Consider the following 22,458-nt stretch of genomic DNA (forward strand, 5'->3'; position numbering starts at 1 on the left):
TGTGCCCTGCCTTTGCTGTGCCTCTTCAGTCTTCAGTGGCTTCCCAGGACGCCACGAAAGACCCCTGAAGTTTTACGCGGGGGGTGTGTGTGTGACATGAGAGGCCAGCCAGGCAGGGGCTGCACGGGGTCCCGTCAGCCTCCGGTGGGGCCGCTCCACCACGCCCACTGGTGTGAGTGCGGGATGGTCGCGGGGCGGGACGTGGGGGCCTGGGTGTCTGGCTGGGAGGTGCAGAGTGGACGGCGGATGACAACACAGGCTCTGGTGAGGGCCCCCCCCCCCACCGTCCCTGGAGGCTGGCGGGCCCCACTGCCCCTGCCGAACGTGCGTCCTGCCAGGCCGGCCTCCCAGGCTCGCGTCGGGCCACGTGGAGGACGGGTCATGTTGCCTCTGCTCTTGGCTGTGCCTGGTCCCCGAGTGTCCCAGCGGTCTCCGTGCTGGTGGCTGTCACTGCTCCCTGATGGCCCCGTCAGACAGCGGCGTCTCTCTGCTCTGCCAGGACCTCCGGCTTGCGGCCAGGTTTCGGCCGGTCACACTCGCACTGCCGCTGCCGTCCCCGTCCCTGCCCTGTCCTGTGCGTGGGTCACCTGTTGGTGAGCCGGCCTGTCATGGGCACGTGCCGGCTGTCTGGGGCGTTCGGGGTGTGTGCTTGGCGTTACTGCCGGGTGGCTTCCCAGAGTGCTGCCGGCTCCGGCCGCCCCCTCGGCCTCCGCTCCCCCTTCCCCCCGCATTCTTGCCAACACAGCCTGACTTCGTTTTTGCCAACCTGGTGGGCGTGAGATGGTATTGTGTTTCAATGCGAATTTCTCTAACTCTGAGGCAGGTCATTTGTACTTCCCTGTCAGCAAAATTCCTCCTCCTTTTCTGTGCCAAGCCCCCTCCCCCGAGTTTCTGCAGCAGCTTCAGGCCGCTGGCCCTGGGTTGGCCGGACAGGGACCCCCTTTGACGGCGAGCGCTTCTCGGCTGTGCGTGGCGTCGGCCTCTGCCTCTCCTGTCGGGGTGGCAGGGAGCTCATGCCAGGAGCGGGGCGGTGACGCGAGACGGCTCGGGGTCGTCCACTTCCTCCAGGTGGCACAGCGCTCTTCCTGCCGCGGACCCGAGTGGCGTCTGCCGTGCCGTGGCTGGGACCCCCAGAGGGCCTCGTGTCCCGGGCTCCAGCAGGGTCTGGGCACGTTAGACCCCTTTAGCTGTACCCCTTTAGCTGTTTTTCCTGTTGGCGTTAGTGACTCAGCGGCCGAAGCTGCCGCAGTCAGACATGTGTCCCCATGCTCGCCGTCCTCGGCTCCTTGGCCATCTGGGGGGGCCGCGGAGGCCGGTTCACACGCAAGGAGGGTCTTCAGTGGGAGGTGTGAGTTTTGACAGCCGCCTGCGAGGGACAGGCCACCCTCTAAAGCTGCCTCTGGTGCCGGGTGATTTGGTGGTCCGCAGGGTGGGGTGGTCGTGTTCCAAGCCGCTGTGACCGTTGGGGTACAGGCCGTGGGGACGTCTTTTTACTTCAGTAGTAACTGGCCACAGGGAGGTCGGTGGGTGTCGCCAGCTTCCAGAAGCGGCGGCACCACCTTCCACCGCCACCAGCGGTGCTGCCTTCGGCGTCATCGTCTTCAGTTGTGGCCGTTCTAACGGCCGTGCGCTGGTTTCTGCCTGGGTTTCGATCTGTGCCTGGGGTGACCGTGACCAGCCACCTCTTCCGCTGGCGGCGCCGTGTGGCAGATGCGTCGAGGGCTTTGCCGGTAGAAACCGCCCCTCGCCCCTGGCAGTGGCCAGGGCTCGTGGGCGTCCTGTGGGGACATGCGCCTAGAACCACGTCCACGTCTGGGCTCTGTGAGTCCCCCGCGTCTGCTGTCCCCGCTTCCGGGGTGCTGCCGGGGCCCCCCGGAATGAGCTGAGGGCCGCTTCCTCTTTGGCCACCTCGTCTGGTGGTGTCCTCTGGGTGGCACCGGATGCTTGCTCCCGGTTGCTCCTGGACTGTTCGAGGGAAGTGACCCACCTCGCAACCTGAGCCGGGGATGGCTTTGTGGGACGGTTGCTCACGATTCACTCTTTGATGGTTGTAGGACACTTTCTTTGCCTCTTTGAGTTAGTTTTGGAAAAATATTTTTTCTGGGAGTTTGCCCATTGTGTTCAGATTTTCAAGGTTATTGGCTTAAAAGTGTTTTATACTATTTTTTTTTAACGTCTGCAGGATCTGTGTCGCTGTCCCCTTTAGTTCCTTGAGTGGACTCTTCGTGCAGGTGGACATGCACACTGACCTGTCTCACCAAGGGCTCATCAGCTCTGTAAGATGAAATTAGTTTGTATCTTTATTCCCTTCCATTACGCTCCTCAGGTTTACTTTACTCTTCTGGTTCTAATTTCTTAAGGTAAATTCATAGCTCGTTATTTTCCTTTCCTTTCACGTACACAGTTGTAGCTACAAAACGAGTAACTCTTTACATCTGACAAACTTTTATATGTAGACTTGTTCAGTTTAAAATGTTTTTAAAATCTTCCATCATTCTTTCTTTAATGTGGTATATATTTTAAAGTTTCTAATATCTAAGCATATGGTTTTTTGTAGGGACTTTTCTGTCGTCAGATTTGTTTCTTCTCTTTTCCCATCGTTCATTTCTCACTTGGTCATGTTGAGCTTGGAGGAGGCTATGGACGTGGCACCCGGTCCCTTTGATGTTCTGGAACTCGCTGTGGCTCATTCGGTGGCCGGCTGTGCAGGCACCCCGGGCCGCGGGAAGGGACGCATCTGGCCCTGGGCGTGTGCACTGTGCTGCTGCTCCCCCAGGCCATGCCACTGGGGCGCGTCCCCTCCTTGGGCGCGACGTGGGGGGCACCTGCAGGGCACTTTCAGCGGAGAAGTGGGGTGGTATGGTGCCCCAAGAAGCCCAGGTCTGTTTGTGGGAAGGAGGGAGGAGGGGAGGGCTTCTGGAAGCTCCCCCTCAGGGGTCCTTTCCCAGGTGAGGCCCCGGGGCGGGGGTGCCCGCGCTGCCTGCTTTGCTGCGGTGAGGCTGGTGACCAGCGCTGTCTGCTGGGCCAGCTGCATCTCTCTGGATGTCCAGGGCAACTGGCATTTCCCAGGTCACCACCACTGGCTCTGCGGCCTCCTGCCCAGCGGGGACACCAAGCCCCTCAGTTCCCATCTGTCCCAGGAGGTCCCAAGGTGGCCGGAGCCAGCCTCTGTTTGGCTCCCTGGTGACTGACCCGCCCTCGCCTGGGACGCATCCTGGCGCACCTCAGTGCCGGCTGCGGCCACGCCAGCCCGTGACGATGGCCCTCCGGCCTCTGCGACGGTGCCGATAAGCCCAGACCGGCTCACGACGGGCAGCTGGCCATTTCCGGGTGACCGAGCTGGGCGCACCTGCTCCTGTCGCCCTCCTTCTCGTCCTCGTGCTTTTCCTCTACTATTTTTGGTCATTTCTTCCTTGCAGATTGGTGGAGATTGATCGAGTTTTTGTATTAGCTCCTCCAAGAAATCTGTTTTCTGGTCCATTGATATTACCGATTTGCTAAAGAAGAGATGTCTCCCCGCACCGCCGAGCCCGTGTGTCCGCCGGCGGAGGCGGAGGGGGCTTCGGGAGGCGCACTCGCGGGCTGGGCCCGCAGGTTCAGGCCCCTGCACGGGGCTCCAGTGCGCACGCGCCTCCCGCCCGGGCCCCCGGTGCGCCCTCTGCTGGTGGGAGGCGGTGCCGGGTGGGAGCTGATGCCCCCGGCGCTTGTGCGACTCTGCCCTGTGGCCTCTGGGGTTTTGCGGGTTGTGCTCAGCCTACTCGTGGTTCCAGGGGTGACGTGTTCTCCCTGGATCAGGTCCGTCTTTGGATTCAGGGTGAGGGGGTTTGAATTTATTATCGATATCATTTATCCTTCTTGGGACTGTGTGTTTGCTGCACACGGGCATTCATGTTTCCTCGTTTCGGAAGAGCCCTCATCCAGGGTCTGGTCAGATGTCATGTGTCGCTGTCCTGGAGGGCCACACCCTGCAGCGGGTCCAGTGCAGACGGCTTGCTCTGAGGCTTCCAGGGCCCTGTGCTAGGGCCACAGGTGCAGTGTCCCCCTGGGAGACCGTGGGGGTCCCACACCTGGCCCACATATCGTTGTCACCAAGCACATGGCGTTTGCAGCCACCCCTGTGCCATGGGGTCAGTGGGCAGAGGGGGACGGGTGGGCTGCTCGGGGCTCCCTGTGCGGCCAGGTCCCGGGCTGGGACACCTGGGGCCCCGGCCGTGTTGGCTCTGCCGGCCTGCGGCAGCCGAGGCGGGAGTGGAGCAGCACCGTGCCCGGTGGGCTCTGCGCCGACCCTCTGCTGGCGGCCTCCAAGGCCACCGGCTCTTCCTCAGTGGGGAGTCTGCAGGAGGCCACGTGGCACAAACGGGCACATCGTAGGTGGCAGTCGCGGTCAGCCCAGGGGCCCCCCACACCCTGGACTCAGCGTTCCAAAGGCTGTGTCCCTGCTGGACGGCGAGTCCACTCTCCCACCCCGGAGCCCCTGCAGTCCAGAGCGGGGTCGTGACCCCCTTGCGGGGGAGAAGCCCCCAGATGTGCCCTCCGTGCCTCCGTCCCGTCCCAGGCGTTGGTCCCTTGGGCTCGGCGGTGGGGAGGGTGCCGCTGCGCCCCGAGGGCCAGCCTCTGGCTCCCACACAGGGGGTGGGCGGGGAGCGCTGATGCTGCGCGTGGGCCCCCCGATCCGTCACGCTGGGGCTGATGCCGCGCGTGGGTCCCCCCGATCCGTCACGCTGGGGCTACGTTTCAGCACGTGCACTTGGGGAGCACAGTTCGGCCTACAGCACCCACTGTGCTCCGGCGTTTCGGGGCACACCCGCTGCCCCCTCGCACAGGCGCTCGGTCTCACGTGCGGTGCCCTCGCTGCGTGGACCTCGAGCAGGCCGGGCGCGAGCGGGTGCTGCTCTGTCCCACCCTGGACCTGCTCCGGGAGGCCGTAGCATGGGGGCCACCTGGCCAGCTGCCCCCGCAGAGCCCCAGCTCCCACTAGGACAGACAGACAGTGGCACAGGTAGGGGTCAGCCCTGGGACAGAAGGGCCTTAGTTTCCCCCCCCCGGTCCCCACACTGGGGCCCCAGCGGCATGGCCCGAACGTCCCCATGTGCCTGGAGGAAACGGGACGTCAGTGTTCTCACAGGGCCAGTCCGGGTCCTGGTGAGTTTTTCGGAAACGACTCAGCTTTCCCTGCCCACGGCCCGGCACTGCCGCGGCAGGCAGGCTGGGCCTGGTCAGGCCCCGTGCCAGCCCCCAGCTGGGCATCGCTGGTGGAACCGTGAAGTGGGCAGCTGCTCTGGACAGCAGTCGGAAGCCCCTGAAGGTTGCACAGAGTCACCATGTGGCCCAGCCAGCCAGTTTTCCAAAAAAAATGAGAGCAGGGGTCACACAAAAACCTGCCCGTGAATGTTCACAGAGGCCCCGCACAGCCGCCCAAGGCCGCAGCCAGCCCAGGTGCCCACTGGCGGGTGAGCGTGCGGGCAGACGTGCTTGCCGGAGGGGAGTGTTGCTTGGCCCGAGACCGGGAAGGAGGCTGGACTCGCCACGGCGGGCGAGGGTGGAGCGTGCTGCTCCGGGCGAAGCGGGCACCGGCACCTCGTGCTGTGCGCGTCGCGGCCCGCCCGCCAGGGCCCGGCGCGGGGCCGGGGGAGGCGCAGGGCATCCCGGCGGGCAGGTGAATGCCCTGGAGTTCCAGGGCAAGGCTTCTTGACATTTGGACGTACTCAATGCCACCAAGTTGTACATGTTGAGATGGTCGAAATGGCCAATTTTATGTGATGTGCTTTTTACCACAATAAAAATGTTTCAAGAACGGGCCACAGAGACAACTCGAGATCTGAGGACATCAGCCAGGCAGGCAGGTGGGTGTGCGGTGTGGTCCACTTGGACCCTGGGCTGTAGTTGGCAGGAGGGTGCCCAGGATGGCGGGGTGACAGGCTGGGGGGCGTCTGCTGGGCAGCAGGTGGGTGGGCGCCTTGGGGACGGCCCTCGCTCAGGGAGGAGGCGCCGGGGGCTCAGGGACCCCATGCTCCTCTCCCTGCCGGGGCAGCCAGACGCAGCAGGCCTGCCGGGCGGCGTCCCAGTTGGTGACAGGGCACCCATGGACGTGCTGTCGCTCCCCCGTGCAGCGGGGCCTTTCAGAACGGCACTGGGCACGGCTCCAAGCGCACAGCTGGGGGTGCCTCTGCACGCCGTCCCCCATTTCTGTGGGTCGTTGTCCCTTTGTGCTTCAGTAAGAGCCTTTGTCCTCGGGACATTGGCCCTTGTCTGCCATGGGCGCTGCGCCCATGTTCCTGGGGCCACTGCCTACCTCTGACTTTGCTCTCGGTGACATCCACGTTTCGTGTCACTACCCAGAGCTGGCTCAGCGAGTGAGGGAGGGAGGGAATGAATGAAAGAACAGGTGAATGAGTGAATGAATGATGAGAGTGAATGAATGATGACGGAGTTAACGAATGAGCGTGATGAGTGAACGAATGAACAAGTGAATGAGTGAATGAGTGAGTGATGAAGGAACGCACGGCTGGGCGCATGGGCGCTTGGAGGCAGGTACACGTCCCCTGGGCAGGGCCGGGCTGGGGCGCGGCCGAGCAAGGCAGCCCTGCTTCCTCCTGGGGTCCTGGGGCCTGTTTGTGGGAAACCCTCTCCTAACAAGCTTTGAATCGAAGACGAAAACCAAACCGTGGGCACCACTGGCGGCCATGGAAACGGTGCAGCCCGTGGGGAACCTCCATGCAGGAGCAGAGCGTGGCCGCGACCCGCAGTCCCCACGGGGGCCCAGGAGAGGCGGGGCAGGGACTCAGATGTCACACCCCACGTTCCCCGTCCGTGACGGCTGACGGGCAGGCTCATGTGGCCCACCCACGTGGTGGACCGGCACTCAGCCTTAGAAACGGCGCGTCCCGACACCCGTGTGACAGGGATGGGCCGCGAGGACACCGCCCGGGGAAGGAGGCCCCGGGGAAGGAGGCCCCAGGGAAGGAGGCCCCAGGGAAGGAGGCCGTCGCAGAAGAGCGGAGGCTGCTGACTGGGAGTCAGAGCGCAGAGCCCAGCGGCAGGGCCAGGGCCGGGGCCGGGGCTCGGGAGGGTGGCGGCGAGTAATGGATGCCTCAGCACAGGGAGGTGACAGCCCTGGGCGGTGGGTGGCTGCGCAGGACACTGAAAGCACTTAAACCGCTGAAGCAGGAGCGTTTCCCTCCGTGGAGAAGGACCCCGCTGCCACACTGCTCCCCAGGAGGTCATAGCGCTTAGTGCCCCTCCCGGGGGACAAGTCGCAGCTGGGACCCACCCGCTCTGCGTGCGGCCGGGCTGGGGGCGCTCGGCGTCTGCTGCCCCGGGCTCCTTTGCAGACCGAGGTGAGGCCTCCAAACCCAGAGCAACGCCAGCCCAGGTCGGGCCTGCCCTGCCGCACCTCACCCTGGGTCACAGGGCCCTGTGGAGCCCGTTCCCGCCCAGCCCGGGTGCGTCTGTGCGCAGGGGCGGGGGGGGGGGGCGGGCTCCCCGAGAGAGAAGTGCCGCTTCATGCTGGTCCAGGCATCATCTGCTCCCATGGAGGTCCTGTCCTCCCCCACCGAGAACCGGGGTTCCGTGGAGGGTGGGTTGCCCTGCAGGCCGGCGGGTGACACTTTCTGCAAACTGAAATGCCATTGTCCTGCAACACCCCCCCCCCCCGGTGTCACTGCTCCCTGCTGCCCCCTGGTCACCCTCCCTGTCCTCGGGGTCCCTGCCGCAACCTGACCCCATGGCAGAGCCCCGTGTCCTCCCCGGGCTGTGCGTGTTCCCGCCCCCAGGAACCTTAAGTGACCTTAGCCGGAGGTCCCTGCTGCCCCTGTTCTCCAGGTCCCAGTTGCCCCCTCGCCATCCCCCACTGGCTTCCTGAGTCCCAGGCCCAGTGTCCATCACCCCTGACCCCATGTCCAACTTGCCCCTGTGCCCCCGGGCGCCCCCATGCTTCCCCTGCGAGTCCGTCAGGCAGGTCGGCCCCCCGGTGTACGTGTCCGGCCCTGGAACCACCTGCCCCGTGGTGCCGGCCCGCCCTCCCTGCCAGCACCTCCCCTTCCTCCAGGCTCTGTCCCCACCACACAGCCAGCCTCTGTCCAGCGCCCAGGCCAGCTCTCCTGCCCACAGCCTGGACGTGGGTGGCCCTGCAGCATTTGGGTGGGGCGAGGTCCACAGGAGGCCACCTGCCCTCTGGGCTGGCCAGGTGGCACCTGGTGTAGGAGCTCCTCCCGTGGGTGTTGGTGCTGAGAGGCCCACAGGCAGGGGCCTGGGTGCTGGCTGGGCCGCCAGTCTGCCGGGGGCCCACCTGCTGGCAGGAGGTGGCTCTGAGGTAGTCACACCTGCCTTCAGCCAGACGACAGCCCAGCCCAGGGTGTCCAGTCGCCCAGGGCTGTGCGCCCCTGTGCAGCTCTGCCGCCCCTCACGGCCGACTGCCTGCAGGCACCTCCAGTCCTGGCTTTGCAAGTTCTTGGGGACGTGTGACTGTACCCACGTCCCTTAGTGTTTGCAGCAGTCCAGTAGCCACGCTGTGCCACCCTGCGTGGGCGAGGAGGCCAGCTGCCCCGGCAAGGCCATCAGGGCCAGACAGGCCAGGAGGGACAGGACGCGGCCTTGGATGTGCACCCACGCCCGGCCGAGTGACCAGCAGCTCCCCCTGGGTTCATGTGGACGAGGGGGACCCAGGGCCAGGCTGGAGCCAGGAGGGTGGCTGAGGCAGGCCAGTGGGCCCCAGGAGCACGTCTGTGGTGGGGTCCTGTGAAATGGGGTGCTAGGCCGGCCCAGGGTAAGCACCCTGCAGAGCCAACGCCCCACACTGGGGTGACAGTGGGTGCTGACGCTGGGAACCGAATGCCTCATTTACGTGTGCATGTTAGGGACGAGAGGTCAGGTGTTCGGTCACGGGGGTGCGAGGAACAGGGGACTGGAAACCAGGCACAGGGTGGCACCGTGAAGCGTGATGGAGCAGAGTGTGGACGGGACAGGGCAGCGGGAAAGGATGGAGCACACACCGCAGCCGGGGCCGGAGGGGACGCTGCCGGTGAGGAGGGGAACCTGCCGGGTGGGATGAGGTGCGCGATGCTCGGTAACAGGCTCGGTAGCAGGCTCGGGGAGGCAGCAGCGGGAGGGGAAGCTCCCGTCGCCCCCGGAGACCCGGACGGTCTCTGGTGCGCCTCGACCCATCTCCAGGAGACGAGCCCTGTCGCATGCGAGTGGGAGGAGGTTAAGAGGGGGCGAAGCTGTCTGTGTGTGAAGGCGGCAGGACCGTGAAGACGCCCACGGGCAGCACACGAGAGCCCTAAGCGAGACACGGACCGGGACCCCTGCGTGCGCGCCGTCTGCTTCGCACCGCGGCGGCTGCTGCCCTGGCCTTTCCCAGTCACGCGCTGGGAGAGGGGGCCACGCACCAAGGGAAGCGCTGGGCGAGGCTGCACGTGCGGGAGCGAGCGGGGACGTCGTGCTCCGGCACCTCCTGGGACTGCAGCGTGACGTCCACCGTGCTGTCCTCTGCCCGCTCTGCTCACGCGTCGTCACGGTGTGCGACCCGCCCGCGGTCGCCGGGCCCCGTGCCGCCAGCACCACCGCACACACGCCCACTGCTGCAGGAGCCCTTCGCTGTGGGAGCGGCACCTGTAACATCAAGGAGAAAGGGGGCTCCGCTGTCAGAGACTCGAGGGGCTGGGCAGGGCACCAGGGCACGGAAAGGAGGCGGGGTTGCCGTCCGCCGTGGCCTCGTGAGAGCGAGCGCGTGCCTGGCACCAGCGAGAGCTCCGGGGCGGCTGATAAGCCCAAGTCCCGAGCCAGTGGTGTCGAAACACCCTCAGGAAACCACCCGAGAGTGAGAAGGCGGCGGCAGCCATCCAGGAATGCACCGACCGGCGCCGGGCTCCCAGGAGACGCGTCCCGCCACCCGAGCCAGGAGCGGGGCTCCGTGTGGTCCAGTGCCGGGCGGGTGCCTTGAAGCTGCGTGAAGCCTGTGAGCGACCAGGAGGACGGAGCGCCTGCCCGGGGACACGCGCACTTGCAGGAGTCGCCCCTATGGAAACTGAAACCGGCTGAAGCAGAGACACTGACCGGCGGGGCCCCGGTGCCCGGCCATCAGCGCGGACAGCCCCCAGAGGCGCCTCGCCAGCGAGGAGAGGCTGCCACCTGAGTGACGGGTTTGGGGCAGGATCAGAATCAGGCCACTGCTCGCACCCCGCACGGCTCCAGGTGGGTGGACGCCCTCGGAGTGGGGGGGACTGACAGCCGGGAGCAGGGAGGTGAGACTGGAGAACGCGGTGTCAGGGCGCGGGCCTCAGAGGACATGCATGGAACCGCGCAGACGCTTCGGAGACCCAGTCACGTGGCGGCTGCAGCTAGGAGATGGCATAGCGGTGCATGTGAGCCAACGGCTCCATCCAGATGATGAGAAATGTCACCCCAGCAGGACACGGACGGACTGTGCACAGGGAGTGCTCATGGCCAGTGCCTGGACGGCACCACCGCCCCCTACGAAATGAAGCCACTGGGGGGTCACACTCGTCAGGTGCCCAGATCCAATGATTCTATTGGTTGAAGTGTTGGCGTGGTATGGGCTGAATGTGTCCCCCAGAGTCCCCAACTTTCCTGGCACCTCGCAATGCGACTGTATTTGCAGCTGGAGCCTTTACAGCAGTGGTTGAGTTAAAATGAGGCTGCCAGGGTGGTCCTCACCCAGTACGACTGGTGTCCTTCCAAGAGGTGGCCGTTCGGATGCAGACTGCCTCGTGCCTCGTGCCCGGAACCTCCCTCTTAGACCGGAGGACACCTGCCTGCTGGCTCCCCACATGGACGTCAGCCCCAGAACTGTGAGAGGTGACCGCTGTGGAAGCTGCCGGCTGTGGCGGTTGTGACAGTGACGTGCGGGCCCGTGGGCCCCACAGCCCGGGGCAGTGGGCGTGCATGTCGGCCCCAGAGCTTGGGGATCCGATGGGCTCCAGGCCCCAGGGCCCAGGCCAGCAGCCCCACTCGGCTGGGCGATGCCACAGCCAGCTCCCACGGCCGTGGGGACGCAGCCCACAGCACATTCCTACATTTCAGCTGCCCGTGGTCTGAAAACACGAGTGGGCAGTTCCAGAAACATGATGGCTCGGTGTAAGTCGCGCCTTCCCGAGGAGCGTGGTGACTCTTGTGCATGCCACCGGGATGTGGTGGTCCTCCATCTGCATCCCCACAGGGCACACCGCCGGCCGGCAGTCACAGGAGAGCCGCTCGGGGACCGGATGGGCGGTCAGTGCCGTGGGCTTGCGTTCACGCCGCCCCGATGGTGCTGGCGGTGGCGGGGGGCACAGGGCCACGTGCTGGCCGCGGATGGGCCGCGGCTGCCCCGGGCGGTGGTGGTGCAGAGTCGCATTCACGGAGCCCTTGTCACAGCGTGTGGTTCCAGTCCCGTGTTACTGTCATCACTGTCGTCACTGTCATTAAACTGTCTGACCTCCGCGGCAGAGGAAGAAGCAGGGTAGACTTGGGTACTGCCTGCCTGCGGCCTCAGGTGTCCACAGAGGGTCTTGGGCCCTGTCCCCCAGGTAAGGGGGCCGAGCATAATACCCATCACTGGGCACAGCCTGGGCGGCCCTCAGGTGGGTGGGGGAAGTATGAACTGCCCCCAGGACTGCAGCAGGCAGGGGACGCCACTTGCCATGTGACCTGGTGTCGCCGGCTCTGGAAGACGCGAGACGTTGGTACCCAGGGCTGTGGAAGGCCACATGGGATGGCGCCAGCGTGGGACTCGGGGACCAGGACGCACACCGGCGAGAGAGCCCGCCTGCCGGCTGCCTCCTGTGCCTGCGCCGGCGCCCGTGGGCCAGGGCTGGCTGGCTCTGCCGTCCACAGTGTGTGGCTGCCCAGGCCCTGCCACTGCAGCCAGGGGGACGGGCACCAGCCAGGGGGACGTGACGCTTGTCACCCCTGCTCGGGCTCCACCCTGGAGCTGCTCAGGGCCCAGCCCAGCTGTCCTTGAGACAGGAGTGAGGTCTGTCTGGGAAGCCAAACGACACCAGCTACCCCTGGAGGGCGGGGACACGGCGTTTGGGGACAGCTGCAAGTGTCCTGGAGGGAGGCTTGTGGGAGCGGCGGGCTGGGGGTGGGCGCGCACGGCCTTCTGCGGCTCTGGTCTCTAGAGAGGCGAGAAGGCCATGTGGAGGCTGTTTCTTCATCCTTGCTTGCAGGTGTGTGTGGTGGCGTCGCTCCAACCTTCCTGGCCCCAGCTCGTTTCAGCAGACGAAGCAGAACCATCCCTCTGGAGGAGGCTGCCCGGCCCCGGAAGGAGCAGAGGGGGGCGTGGCAGGGCCCGGGCGTCCCCGCCGCGTGCACGCGCACACCCGTGCGCGCGCTGGGCCGCGCCTGTCCGGGGCCGCGCTTCTCGCTGGCGCCGCATTGCAATGCGCGTGACTCCCACCCTGCTTGCAACGTGTTGCATGGCACGGCCACCTCCGCTGGACTGCACGCGGCACCCGCCTTTGGCCACGTAGCTGTCTTGTCTTTTGCCCATTTTTCGTTGGGAGTCCTATGTACACTCTGGATAAAACCCCTTGTCAAATACATGATTTGCAAATGTTTTCTCCAGCTCTTGGCTTGTCTTTTCATTCTCTTAACTTTTTCACAGAGTTTTAAATTGGGACGAAGCCAATTTGCCAGTTTTTCTCTTTCTGCTCTGTCAGTCCGTCTGCCATCCTCTTCGCCCACCCCCCCCACCCCCCCCCACCCCCGGCCACGCTCACAGCGGGTCCACAAGTCTCCATGTCCGGCGGTGACGGGCCCCAACTCACCCCGTGCTCTTTTCGGTTATTTTGATTGTTCCGCTTCCTTTGTCTTTCCATGTCAGTTTCGAAATCAGGAAACTGCTGTGTGTGGAAGAGGCTCGCTGCGGTTTCCTCGGGCGCGTGCTCCGTCTGCGGGCTCCGTGTCGGGGGTCCCCGGGCCCCTCTCGTCAGCACGCGGCAGTTTCCAGCATGCACGCCTTGCGTCGGTTTTGTTAGATTTTGGTATTTTTTCGTTTTGGAGCCACTGCAAATGGAGGTTTCTGGAAACGGGCTTCCAGCTGCTCGTTGCTGGCGTGTAGGACTGTGGCTGCATTTCGCGTGACACGTGCATCGTGCCGCCTTGCTGGGCTCGCTGGTTCCCGCACCTGTTCTCGGGGACTTCCACGTGGACGCCCATGCTGTCTGCAGACCAGGCTCGGCACTCCTCCCGGCCCCCCTTCCGACCATCGGCCTGCACTTCCTTTCCTTGCCTTGCCACACGGGGCAGCCGGATGGCGGTGGGAAGGCTTTGCCTTGTTCTGTGTCGGTAAGGGACAGCTCCGTCCCTCGCTGTGCCCTGCGATGCCAGTCGGGGGCCTTCGGACACGCTCTGTCGGCGTGAGGGGTCCCCGTCCACTCCTAGTTCACTGAAGGTCTTTAATCACACACGGATATTGAGCTTCGCCTGAAGGTCTTCTGGACTAGCCGAGGGGCCCGGTGGCTCCGTGCTCTGCGGCCACCGTGCTGGCTGGCTCCCCAGGGCTAACCAGGCTTGCGAGCCCGGGCAGGCCCCACTCGCGTTCCCTTTGTATCTGCCTGAGTTCAGTTTGCTCGTGTTGGGTTGAAGCTTTAAAATGTACGTTTGCAAACGGACATTGGTATTTACTCTTCTGTACTATTTTTATCCTGGCGTTGGTGTCGTGAAGTGGCTGAGAAGCGCCCCGCGGCGCTGTGTCCGGGGCCCTCACGTGGAGGCGGCGCTGCTTCTTCCGTGGCGCCTGCTTAGATGCGCTTCCCCTTCAGGAGGGCTGTTAACCGTTCGCGTCGTCTGCGCGTCCCGCTCCTCTGGGCGGCTTGAGCCTTTCAAGGGCTTGGTGCACTTGTCCAGGCCCTCGGGTCCTTCCGTCGCGCTCACGTGTGAGCTCTGGGGTGACAGCCCTTCGCATTTTTCTGGTGTTGGCCATGTTTTCCCTCTTTCTTTTCTGCTTTGTCTGGCTGGAGGTTTTATGGTCTTACCGGTCTCTGCAAAGAACCAGCGTTTGGGTCAATTTTCTCCATCGTCTTCTGTCTTCAATTGGGTAGATGTGCCCCCCATTTCCCGCCGTCTTCCGGGGCCTGCCGCCTGCCTTCTCCAGGGCGTGCGCTGGGCCCCGCGCCTCCCCGCGCCCCCACCTGCGCCCCTAGTCCGCGCCCTCTGCCCCCCACAGGGCTTTCTGATTTCCGTCGAGACTGCCACTTCGGCGTGTGGCTGGTTTCGAGGTGCGCTCTTGAGTGCCTCAGACCCTGGGCGCCCCCCAGCCCTCCTTCTAGTCAACTGCGTTTTGGGCCGAGAACACCCTTGACGTGACTTGGTTCTGCGAACGCGGGCGGGTCCGGGGCAGGTTCTGGCCCTCATCGGCTCCTCGAGTCGGTCTTTGTCCTGGCGGTTGGTTTGCTTGCGAGGTGGCGCCCGAAGGCTCAGAGTGGCCTGGCTCGTGGAGGGGCGGGGACGCATGACGTGGGGGGCGGGGACGCGTGACGTAGAGGGCGGGGTCGCGTGACGTGGAGGGCGGGGACGCGTGACGTGAGGGGCGGGGACGCGTGACGTGAGGGGCGGGGACGCGTGACGTGAGGGGCGGGGACGCGTGACGTGAGGGGCGGGGACGCGTGACGTGGAGGGCGGGGACGCGTGACGTGAGGGGCGGGGACGCGTGACGTGGAGGACGGGGACGCGTGACGTGAGGGGCGGGGACGCGTGACGTGGAGGGCGGGGACGCGTGACGTGAGGGGCGGGGACGCGTGACGTGGAGGGCGGGGACGCGTGACGTGAGGGGCGGGGACGCGTGACGTGAGGGGCGGGGACGCGTGACGTGAGGGGCGGGGACGCGTGACGTGGAGGGCGGGGACGCGTGACTGGAGGGGCGGGGACGCGTGACGTGAGGGGCGGGGACGCGTGACGTGAGGGGCGGGGACGCGTGACTGGAGGGGCGGGGACGCGTGACTGGAGGGGCGGGGACGCGTGACGTGGGGGGCGGGGACGCGTGACGTGGGGGGCGGGGACGTGTGACGTGGGGGCGGAAACGCGTGACGCCGCTCTGCATGCTGGGGCGCGGTGCGTGCGCGGGCATGTGCGGGGAGCGCGCGCGCGTCAGGCACAGGCCTCCGCCGCTCACCTGGGGCCCACCGTGTCAGAGTGGGGCTCGCCGCCTGGCTCCCCTGAGTCAACAGGGTGCAGGTGAAGTCTTCGTCACAGAGGTGGCACTAGAGTGCCCCTGCGTTACAGGCAGACATCAAAGACGAACCAGGATGGGGGGCAGAGTGGTCAGTGCCATTGAAGAAAGCTTGAATATCACTGACAGTGTCCCAGGGGCAAGCAGGACGGCACAGTATGCTGGCCACAGGGACGACGAGGACGCACGAGGGCGCACGGGGACACTGGGGTCGCACAGGGACGCACCAGCCAGTCGGTTGGGGGCAGAGGGAGTGAGGGGAAGGCCCAGCCAGGGTTTTTTGGGGGTGTCCGTGGGAAGGGCACAGCAGAGCCGGGGAGCAGCTCGGGACTGGCTGGTCTGAGTGCTCCGGCGGCCGCAGGGCACAGAGGCTGGCTGCCGCCTGTCCTGGCACTCGGGGCGGGGAGACAGTGGCTTGGTGTTGAGGGCTGGACGGGGCAGTGGCCTGGCGTGTGGGCTCGGGGAAGGTGTGGACGACTTTGGCCACCGGCATGGCCCTGTGACTCCCGAGGGCGGGCAACTGCAGACGCAGGCTCTGGAGCTCGCAGCGGTGCGGGTCTCCGCTTCCGTGCGGTGACCGTGACTTTCCGAGGCTCCGTGTGCGCACCCGAGCCCCCCTGCCTCACGTGTGGCTCTCCTGCCTCGGTTGCAAACAGGGCCCACCACGTCTGTGTGCTCATGCAGGGGCAGGAGGGCGTGGCGCCTCGATTCCCCCGGGCAGCGGTGCACACGGCCCGGCCGAGTCGGGAGACTGTCCAGCTCCTTGGGCTTTGGGCGCACGCTGAGGACCGAGGGACGGCTCGGGCGGGCACGGAAGCCCTGCACGTCTCGAGGGGACCCCCGCGCAGATGGTGGGACGTGGCCTGGGCTCTTGAGCCTGTCCTGGCGGGCAGTGGCACTTCAGTCATGCCGTCACTTTACGTAGCTGCGTCCCTGTGAACAAGCCCACTGACATCCGAATGGACAAGCGAGCCAGCTCCCGGGAGCACGAGCGAGGCCTGCAGCCTGGGAGCCGGGCCGGCAGACACTGGGCTGCACGCTGGCGGGCTGTGTGGGCACCAGGCCGCGTCCAGGGGGCCAGCACGCGGGCAGGGGTGGCGTGCGGTGGGTGGCTGCGGTGCAGACGCTGTGGCAGGAGCCACAGAAAGGTTGGAGCTCCGCCCACACAGTCCTGTGGCCTGCGGACACTGTGGGCGTGACCTGGGCTGAAGGGTGGGGGTGAAGGGGGGAGGATCGCTCCTACCATCAGGAGGGGCCGGCAGTGAGGGGCGGGGCCTCTGTCCTTACAGCTGGGGCACTGGCCCCCTAGCCTCCTGGCCCCCCAGGATACTGCTGGTCTGCCCACCCTTCCCTTGCCTGTGCACAGACCCTCACCCACCAAGAGGGGACTCCGCCTGCTGAGCCTGTCTGGCCCCCAGCTTGGCTGAGCCTGGGCCAGGGCTCCTGGCGGGGGCGGGGCATGGAGGGCCGTGTTCCAGCGTGGGGGGGTGTGGTTGCCGCTGAGCCAAGTGTACCCCTCACAGGTTGTGCAGCCTGACCCTGAAGAAGCTGGTGGTTTTCCAGGAGCTGGAGAAGGGGCTCATCTCGGTGGTGGTCGCTGTGAAGATGCAGGTGAGGGTCCCTTGCCGCTGTCCTGGGGCTGCGCAGGACACCTAGCTGCCCGGGACACAGGAGGGCATGACCCCAGTGGCAGCCAGACTGTTTGCTGTGAGCGAGGGGGAGCCTCTGTCCAGCAGCTGGCCGCCTGGAACCCTGCAGGTGTAGCCCTGTCCCAGGGGGCCGAGCTCGCCAGCAGGTGGGCCTCCCCTGTGCCCCGCTCCTGCACCCGTCACCTGCCAGCCCAGCCCCTCATCCCGGGGGCGTGAGCCCCCAACGTCACAGGCTCCTCTGTCTAGTTGGAACAAGCCACTGCTGCAGGAGGGCCTGCCCTCAGCACTGCCCCATCCGAGGAGGACGGGGCCCTGTGAGCCTCGTGGAGGCCAGTGGGTCCCAGGTCCACTCCCCGGTGTGGGCGCTGCCCAGGTGGCATGTTCTGTGGCCTTCACAGCGTCCCCAGCAGGCGCAGGGCCGTGTGTGGGTTCTGCCTCTCCCTGCGCCCCCTAGCGCCGCTCATGGGATTGTCCGGGCTTGTCCTCGTAGGACCCCAGATTGTCAGCCCCACAGGGCGGAGGGCAGAGGTCGAGACCAGCCCGTGGGTCACCTGGCTGGGCCTGCAGGAGCTGCTCCAGGACCTAGGGCCGCCAGGCGGGGCTCACCTCACGTGGCTGGGATTGAGGGCGAGGTGGCGTCTCGTTTTTCCAGTTAGTTGCTTCACCCCAAAAAATGTTGCTCTTTTAAATAAAATTCTAAGAAACACTTTTCCTCGCCAAAGACACTGTCTCAGCGTTAGAGCAGGGGTGTGAGGCCTTGAGCCTGGCTGCGGGGAGGCGCCCCGCCCCGGAACCGGCCCCGCCCTGTGCAGGCTCCGGGCTGGGCTGGGGTTGGGGTCTCCCTGTCTTCGGAACAAGATGGGAGTGGACCCATGCCTGGCCTCTGAATCTGGGGCTCTTAATCTCTGACACCACTGACTGACCCACCGTCTGGCCTCGTTCCTGGACACCCTTCCTCCAGCTGCCCGTCTCTTGGATCCCTCATTACTGAGGCAACCTCCAGGGTCAGGCCCGGGCCCTGGGAACCACGCTGCCTGCTTCCCACCCCCACCCCAAGGACAGTGTCCCCCCGGCACTGGGCCCGGTGATGCTCAGGTCCTTGCTGCTTCTCCCTGGGCGCCCTCTCCTGCCCGGGTCACCTGCCATCTGCCTGCTCTGTACCTGCGTTCCAGGGGCCAGGCAGTGCGGAGGACAGCCCATGGCCAGGCCACCCCACCACGTTCCTCATCTGTCCTCGGCCTGCTTCTGTCCCCTCAGTCCCTACCCAAGCTGAGGCCCTTGCATCCGAATTCCCAGAGCAAGCAAACGTGCTGTCCTTTGCCGGTGATTGGAGTCTGTGTGGTGACTCAAGTCTGTGGTGACCAGAGTCTGGTGACCGGAGTCTGTGTAGTGACCTGAATCTGCTGGTGACCGGAGTCTGTGTGGTGACTCGAGTCTGTGTGGCCCTCAGTGCAGGTCCTGCGAGAGGCAGACTCCAAGGTGGGGTCAGATGTCCTAGGAATTTGAGGAAATACCTATGAGGGACAAAAGAGAGCGGGCCAGGGCATGGGGGAGCCCCGACCCCACGGGGCACCTGCCCTGGGAAAGCAGGGGGGAGGGGCGCAGGAGGCTGGCGGGGAGGGGCCGCCCCATACCCCTGCTGTGCTGGGACAGGCGTCGCTGGGCCACCAAGGCCCCGGTGCAGACCCCACGTGGTCCGGAGGGCGGCAGCTGGCACCGCGCACTGGGCTCTGGCAGCAGCCTGTGCCGCAGCCTTGTCACACGGGGCCACGCGGGCCAGCCCCACACCTGTGGTCACCCCCCCACCCCACCGCGCCCTTCGGCTCACACGCCTGCACTGCTCATGGCTCCGGCTCAGTCCTGGACCCTCCCCCATCTCTGCACGCTCATCTTGGTCAAAGGCCCCAGGAGTCACCCCTCGCCTGGCCCACCCGGCCTCCCCTCTCCCTGCTCCCTGCAGCCACCTGGGTCCTGAATGTGACCCCTCCTGGGGCCCATGGGCGTGGGGTCCCGGGGTCCTGCCCGGCCTCCTGCACTGGCACGAGGTCTCCGGGGTCCCGAGTGGGACGGCCCTGTGTGAAAGGACAGCGACACACACCTGTGGTCGCGTGGCGTGCGGTTTGGCGTGAGGCCGGGGCTGGGCGAGTGGTCCGCGTCCCGGCGATCAGGTGGTGCCGGTCCCCCCTGTCCCGAGGCTCAGGAACGCCCAGCTTGCTGGCTCCTGCGTGCGCGTGGGTTTTGGCCGACGTCCGCTGACCCCCGGCCCTGAGATGTTGGTGGCCTATGGGGTAGCCAAGGACACCTGGCTTGGAGCGCACCGCACTTCCCGGGGGTGTGCTGTCACCCGGCACCCAGCACCTGCCACTGCACGTCACCAAGCCCGCAGTGAGCGTCCCCGCCTCTGCTCTCGGTCCTCGGGCGGACGTTTGGAGCAGGGCCTGCAGCTCGAAGGACGCGGGCACTTCGGGGCCTCTGGACAGACGTCCCCGCCCTGCCCTGGGGAGCTGGTGCCCCCTTGGCCACGGCCGCTCCTCCTGAGTTTGGAGGGCGCTGAGGTGAGGACGTCCCACCGCGGCCACCTGGCGACGCCCTCTGAACGAGACACTGTCCTCCCCAGGGCTCCAAGCGCATCCTGCGTTCCCACGAGATCGTGCTGCCCCCCAGTGGACAAGTGGAGACCGACCTGGCCCTGACCTTCTCGCTGCAGGTGGGCCCCGTCTCCAGCCCCAAGTAGCCGCGGTGCCCGGTCATTTCTCGTGCCCTCCCCGTGGTAAAGGGGGGCGGCGAGGCCCGGTTAAGGCGCGTCGTCCATGGGGTGCGTGGGGTAGTGCGGGGCGTGCTGGCGGCCGCCACGGCTCAGCTTAGACCGGGACGCACCCCCAGGATGAAACAGAACTCCCCTGGAGTTCTCCGTCCAGGGCGCAGGTCGCCCCGCACCCACCCAACGGGCTCGTTTCTCTTCGTGGTAAAGACCCGCGCCAGAGCCGGCCACCCCTCTTGCTTGACTCACGCTCTGAACGTTACACCGTGTTGAGTCCTGAGCCATTAAAGCTGCTCTTTCTCACCGTAAGCGTGAGAGGTGGTGGTGGTCCGGCGACGTCCAGGGCAGGACAGTCCTGCCCGCTCTGTCCCACCCCCTCCCCAGAGCCACCCCCCACCCTCGTGCAGGGTCCCCCGGGGCCAGACCGGGCCGTGGCGGGCACTCTGACCCCGGCTCTGCTGCCCAGCGCAGGGTGTCTGGGCTTAGTGTCGGTTGTTCTTCTGGGAGTTGGGTCTGCGGAGCGTGCGGTTCGCCGTCTTCGAGCGTGTGGGTCCATGAGCGGGAAGCAGCAAGCACAGGTGTGTGACCGCGTCTGCCCAGGTGCAGGACGGTCCCGTCGGCCCGCCTCAGAATCGGAGTTCACATGTGAACTTTGCCAAGAGCTGGTGACCGTGTGCGTCACCCACACGAGCTCCGCAGTGGTCAGAACCCCTGCCGCACCCCACGCGGGTGGCCTGGCCGGCCCCGGCGCCACGGGCACCTCGGGGCGCACAGCCGCTGTGAGGCCCCACGCGACGCCCTCCGCACACCGCACGCCCGCCACTGGCGCTTCAGTGTGGACGGGCCGCGGTGACCTGATGAGGGCCGGGCCTCTGGGGGCACGTGGGCCGCCGGGGGGCCCAGCGTGGACGGCAGCCATGGCCCCTTCTCCTGCAGTACCCCCACTTCCTGAAGAGAGAAGGCAACAAGCTGCAGATCATGCTGCAGCGGAGGAAGCGCTACAAAAACCGGACCATCCTGGGCTACAAGACGCTGGCCGTGGGTGCCATCAGCATGGCCGAGGTGAGGCGGCCGGCGGGCCCTGCGCACCGGCACCTGGCCCTCGGCCGAGGGCGGCTTTGCCTAAGTGGGTACCACGGGTCCGGCAGGACAGGGCTGCAGACAGCACGGGGGCCCCCCGGGCGCGTGGCATGGGGGGTTCTTGGCGACATGACATTGAAGCCCCCTGGGGAGGAAGTGGGGGAGCTCTGTCGGCACAGAACTGAGCGGCGGCACCAGCTGTGTGGGGGGCCCGGGCGCCAGGTGGCTGGTTTCGGGGTAGGGGAGGAGGCAGCCCCCAGGCTGCGGAGCTCTGGTCCCCGGTGTCCCTCGAGCCTCGGGGCCCTCACCGTCACAGGCTGAGTTCAGGGTATCAGGGACGTGGAGCTCTGGGTGCCCACCTGGTGCAGGGCTGGTGGCCAGTCCCGTGGTCCTCAGACACGCGGTCAGGTCCGTGGCCAGTGGCCGTGTGTGGGAGCGGCCCCCTGCACGCGGTGTGCTGCCGTTGTGGCCCCCGGCCGTGGCCTCCTCTCCGACGGTCGGTGCCCGGCGGCTGAGCCTGGCACTGACCCCAGCTCAGCCCCGCATGCACCCTCCTGGTTTGCCCGCCTGGCCCGTGCCCCTGCGTCCTCCCGCCCCGTGGTCTCTGGAACCTGCTGCCCCCCCAGGTGATGCAGCGCCCCCCCGAGGGTGGCCAGGTGCTGAGCCTGTGCAGCAGCGTCAAGGACGCGCCAGCCAAGGTGGCCGAGATCTGGGTCTTCTCCTTGTCCAGCCAGCCCATCGACCACGAGGACAGTGCCATGCAGGCCGGCGCCAAGGCCAAGTCCGCAGGTTAGTGCAGCCGTGGCCGTGCCCACTCCCTGGCCCCTCGGCACCGCCCAGCCACCGCCCCGGGGGTCTGAGCCGCGGGGAGGGGTGAGGGTCCCTCGCGATGTGGTGGGGGCTGGGCTGCGGGACGTCGCCGCCCTGCGGTGGCTGCCATGACACCACTGGTAGGCGGAGGCCATGAGGTCAGTCTCAGCGCCCCCTGGGCTGGAACGCGGGTCCTGGCGTGACGGTCACCGCCGTCACGGGTGGGCTCGCTGTCCCCCGAGGTGACGGCAGGAGACCCGGGCTGAGCCACACGCCGTGGGGGAGGGGCGTGTGGCAGTGACCGCGGGCCCCCCCCCCGCCCCCTTGCTGGGCACGCCCCCCGGGTTGCTGCCCGGTTGCCGGGACACTGCTCGGAACCTGGAGGCGCCGCCCCTTCCGTGTGCTCACCCCGCAGATAACTACTCCGAGGAGGAGTACGAGAGCTTCTCCTCCGAGCAGGAGGCCAGTGACGACGCCGCACAGGGCCAGGTAGCGCCTGCCGGGCCCCTCAGCTGTGCAGGCTCCGCCGAGACCCCCGGCGGCCGGCCCAGGCCCCTCCAGAGCCGCCGTCACCGGCAGTGGCGCGGGGTGGGGGCTGGGAGCCGGGCCCCAAGGCAGCCCTTGCGGGGGGGCTGCCCGGGGAGGCGCTGCCCCGCGGGCCGGCCTCAGGCGTGTGTCCCCACAGGACCTGGACGAGGACGACTTCGACGTGGGGAAGCCCCGGAAGCCGCGGCGCTCGGCCGTGCGGGCGGCGTCCATGACCAGGGTCGGTGGGCCGGCTTCGCCAGCGCTGGGGAGGGTGGGCGTGGGGCGCCCGCCCCAGGCCTCGCCTAGCTGCCACCTCTGCCCCTGGAGACAGCGGGAGGTGGGGCTGCGCGGCGCTGGGCCACTGTCAGCTAGAGCCAGGCGGGGCGTCCCTGTTCCAACCCCAGGCCACCGCCACTGGCCCAGAGGGCAGCGGGCCAAGCAGGGTGGCCGCCTTCCTGCCC

General features: G+C 66.6%; 1 protein-coding gene across 3 annotated transcripts in view; it reads left to right on the plus strand.

Annotated features, from left to right (window-relative positions):
• The window catches only part of PACS2 (phosphofurin acidic cluster sorting protein 2), a 39,751-nt gene that overhangs the window by 1,527 nt on the left and 15,766 nt on the right, over positions 1 to 22,458 (plus strand). For all 3 annotated transcript variants that reach the window (XM_036238167.1, XM_016121467.2, XM_016121468.2), the window contains exons 2-7: positions 16,693 to 16,780; positions 19,436 to 19,525; positions 20,516 to 20,641; positions 21,286 to 21,448; positions 21,885 to 21,958; positions 22,155 to 22,235. In XM_036238167.1, the coding sequence (XP_036094060.1) occupies positions 16,693 to 16,780; positions 19,436 to 19,525; positions 20,516 to 20,641; positions 21,286 to 21,448; positions 21,885 to 21,958; positions 22,155 to 22,235 (622 nt within the window). The remainder of the gene's footprint in view (positions 1 to 16,692; positions 16,781 to 19,435; positions 19,526 to 20,515; positions 20,642 to 21,285; positions 21,449 to 21,884; positions 21,959 to 22,154; positions 22,236 to 22,458) is intronic.

Source organism: Rousettus aegyptiacus, unplaced genomic scaffold, assembly GCF_014176215.1.
Source record: "Rousettus aegyptiacus isolate mRouAeg1 unplaced genomic scaffold, mRouAeg1.p scaffold_m13_p_21, whole genome shotgun sequence".
NCBI classification, from domain to species: Eukaryota; Metazoa; Chordata; class Mammalia; order Chiroptera; family Pteropodidae; genus Rousettus; species Rousettus aegyptiacus.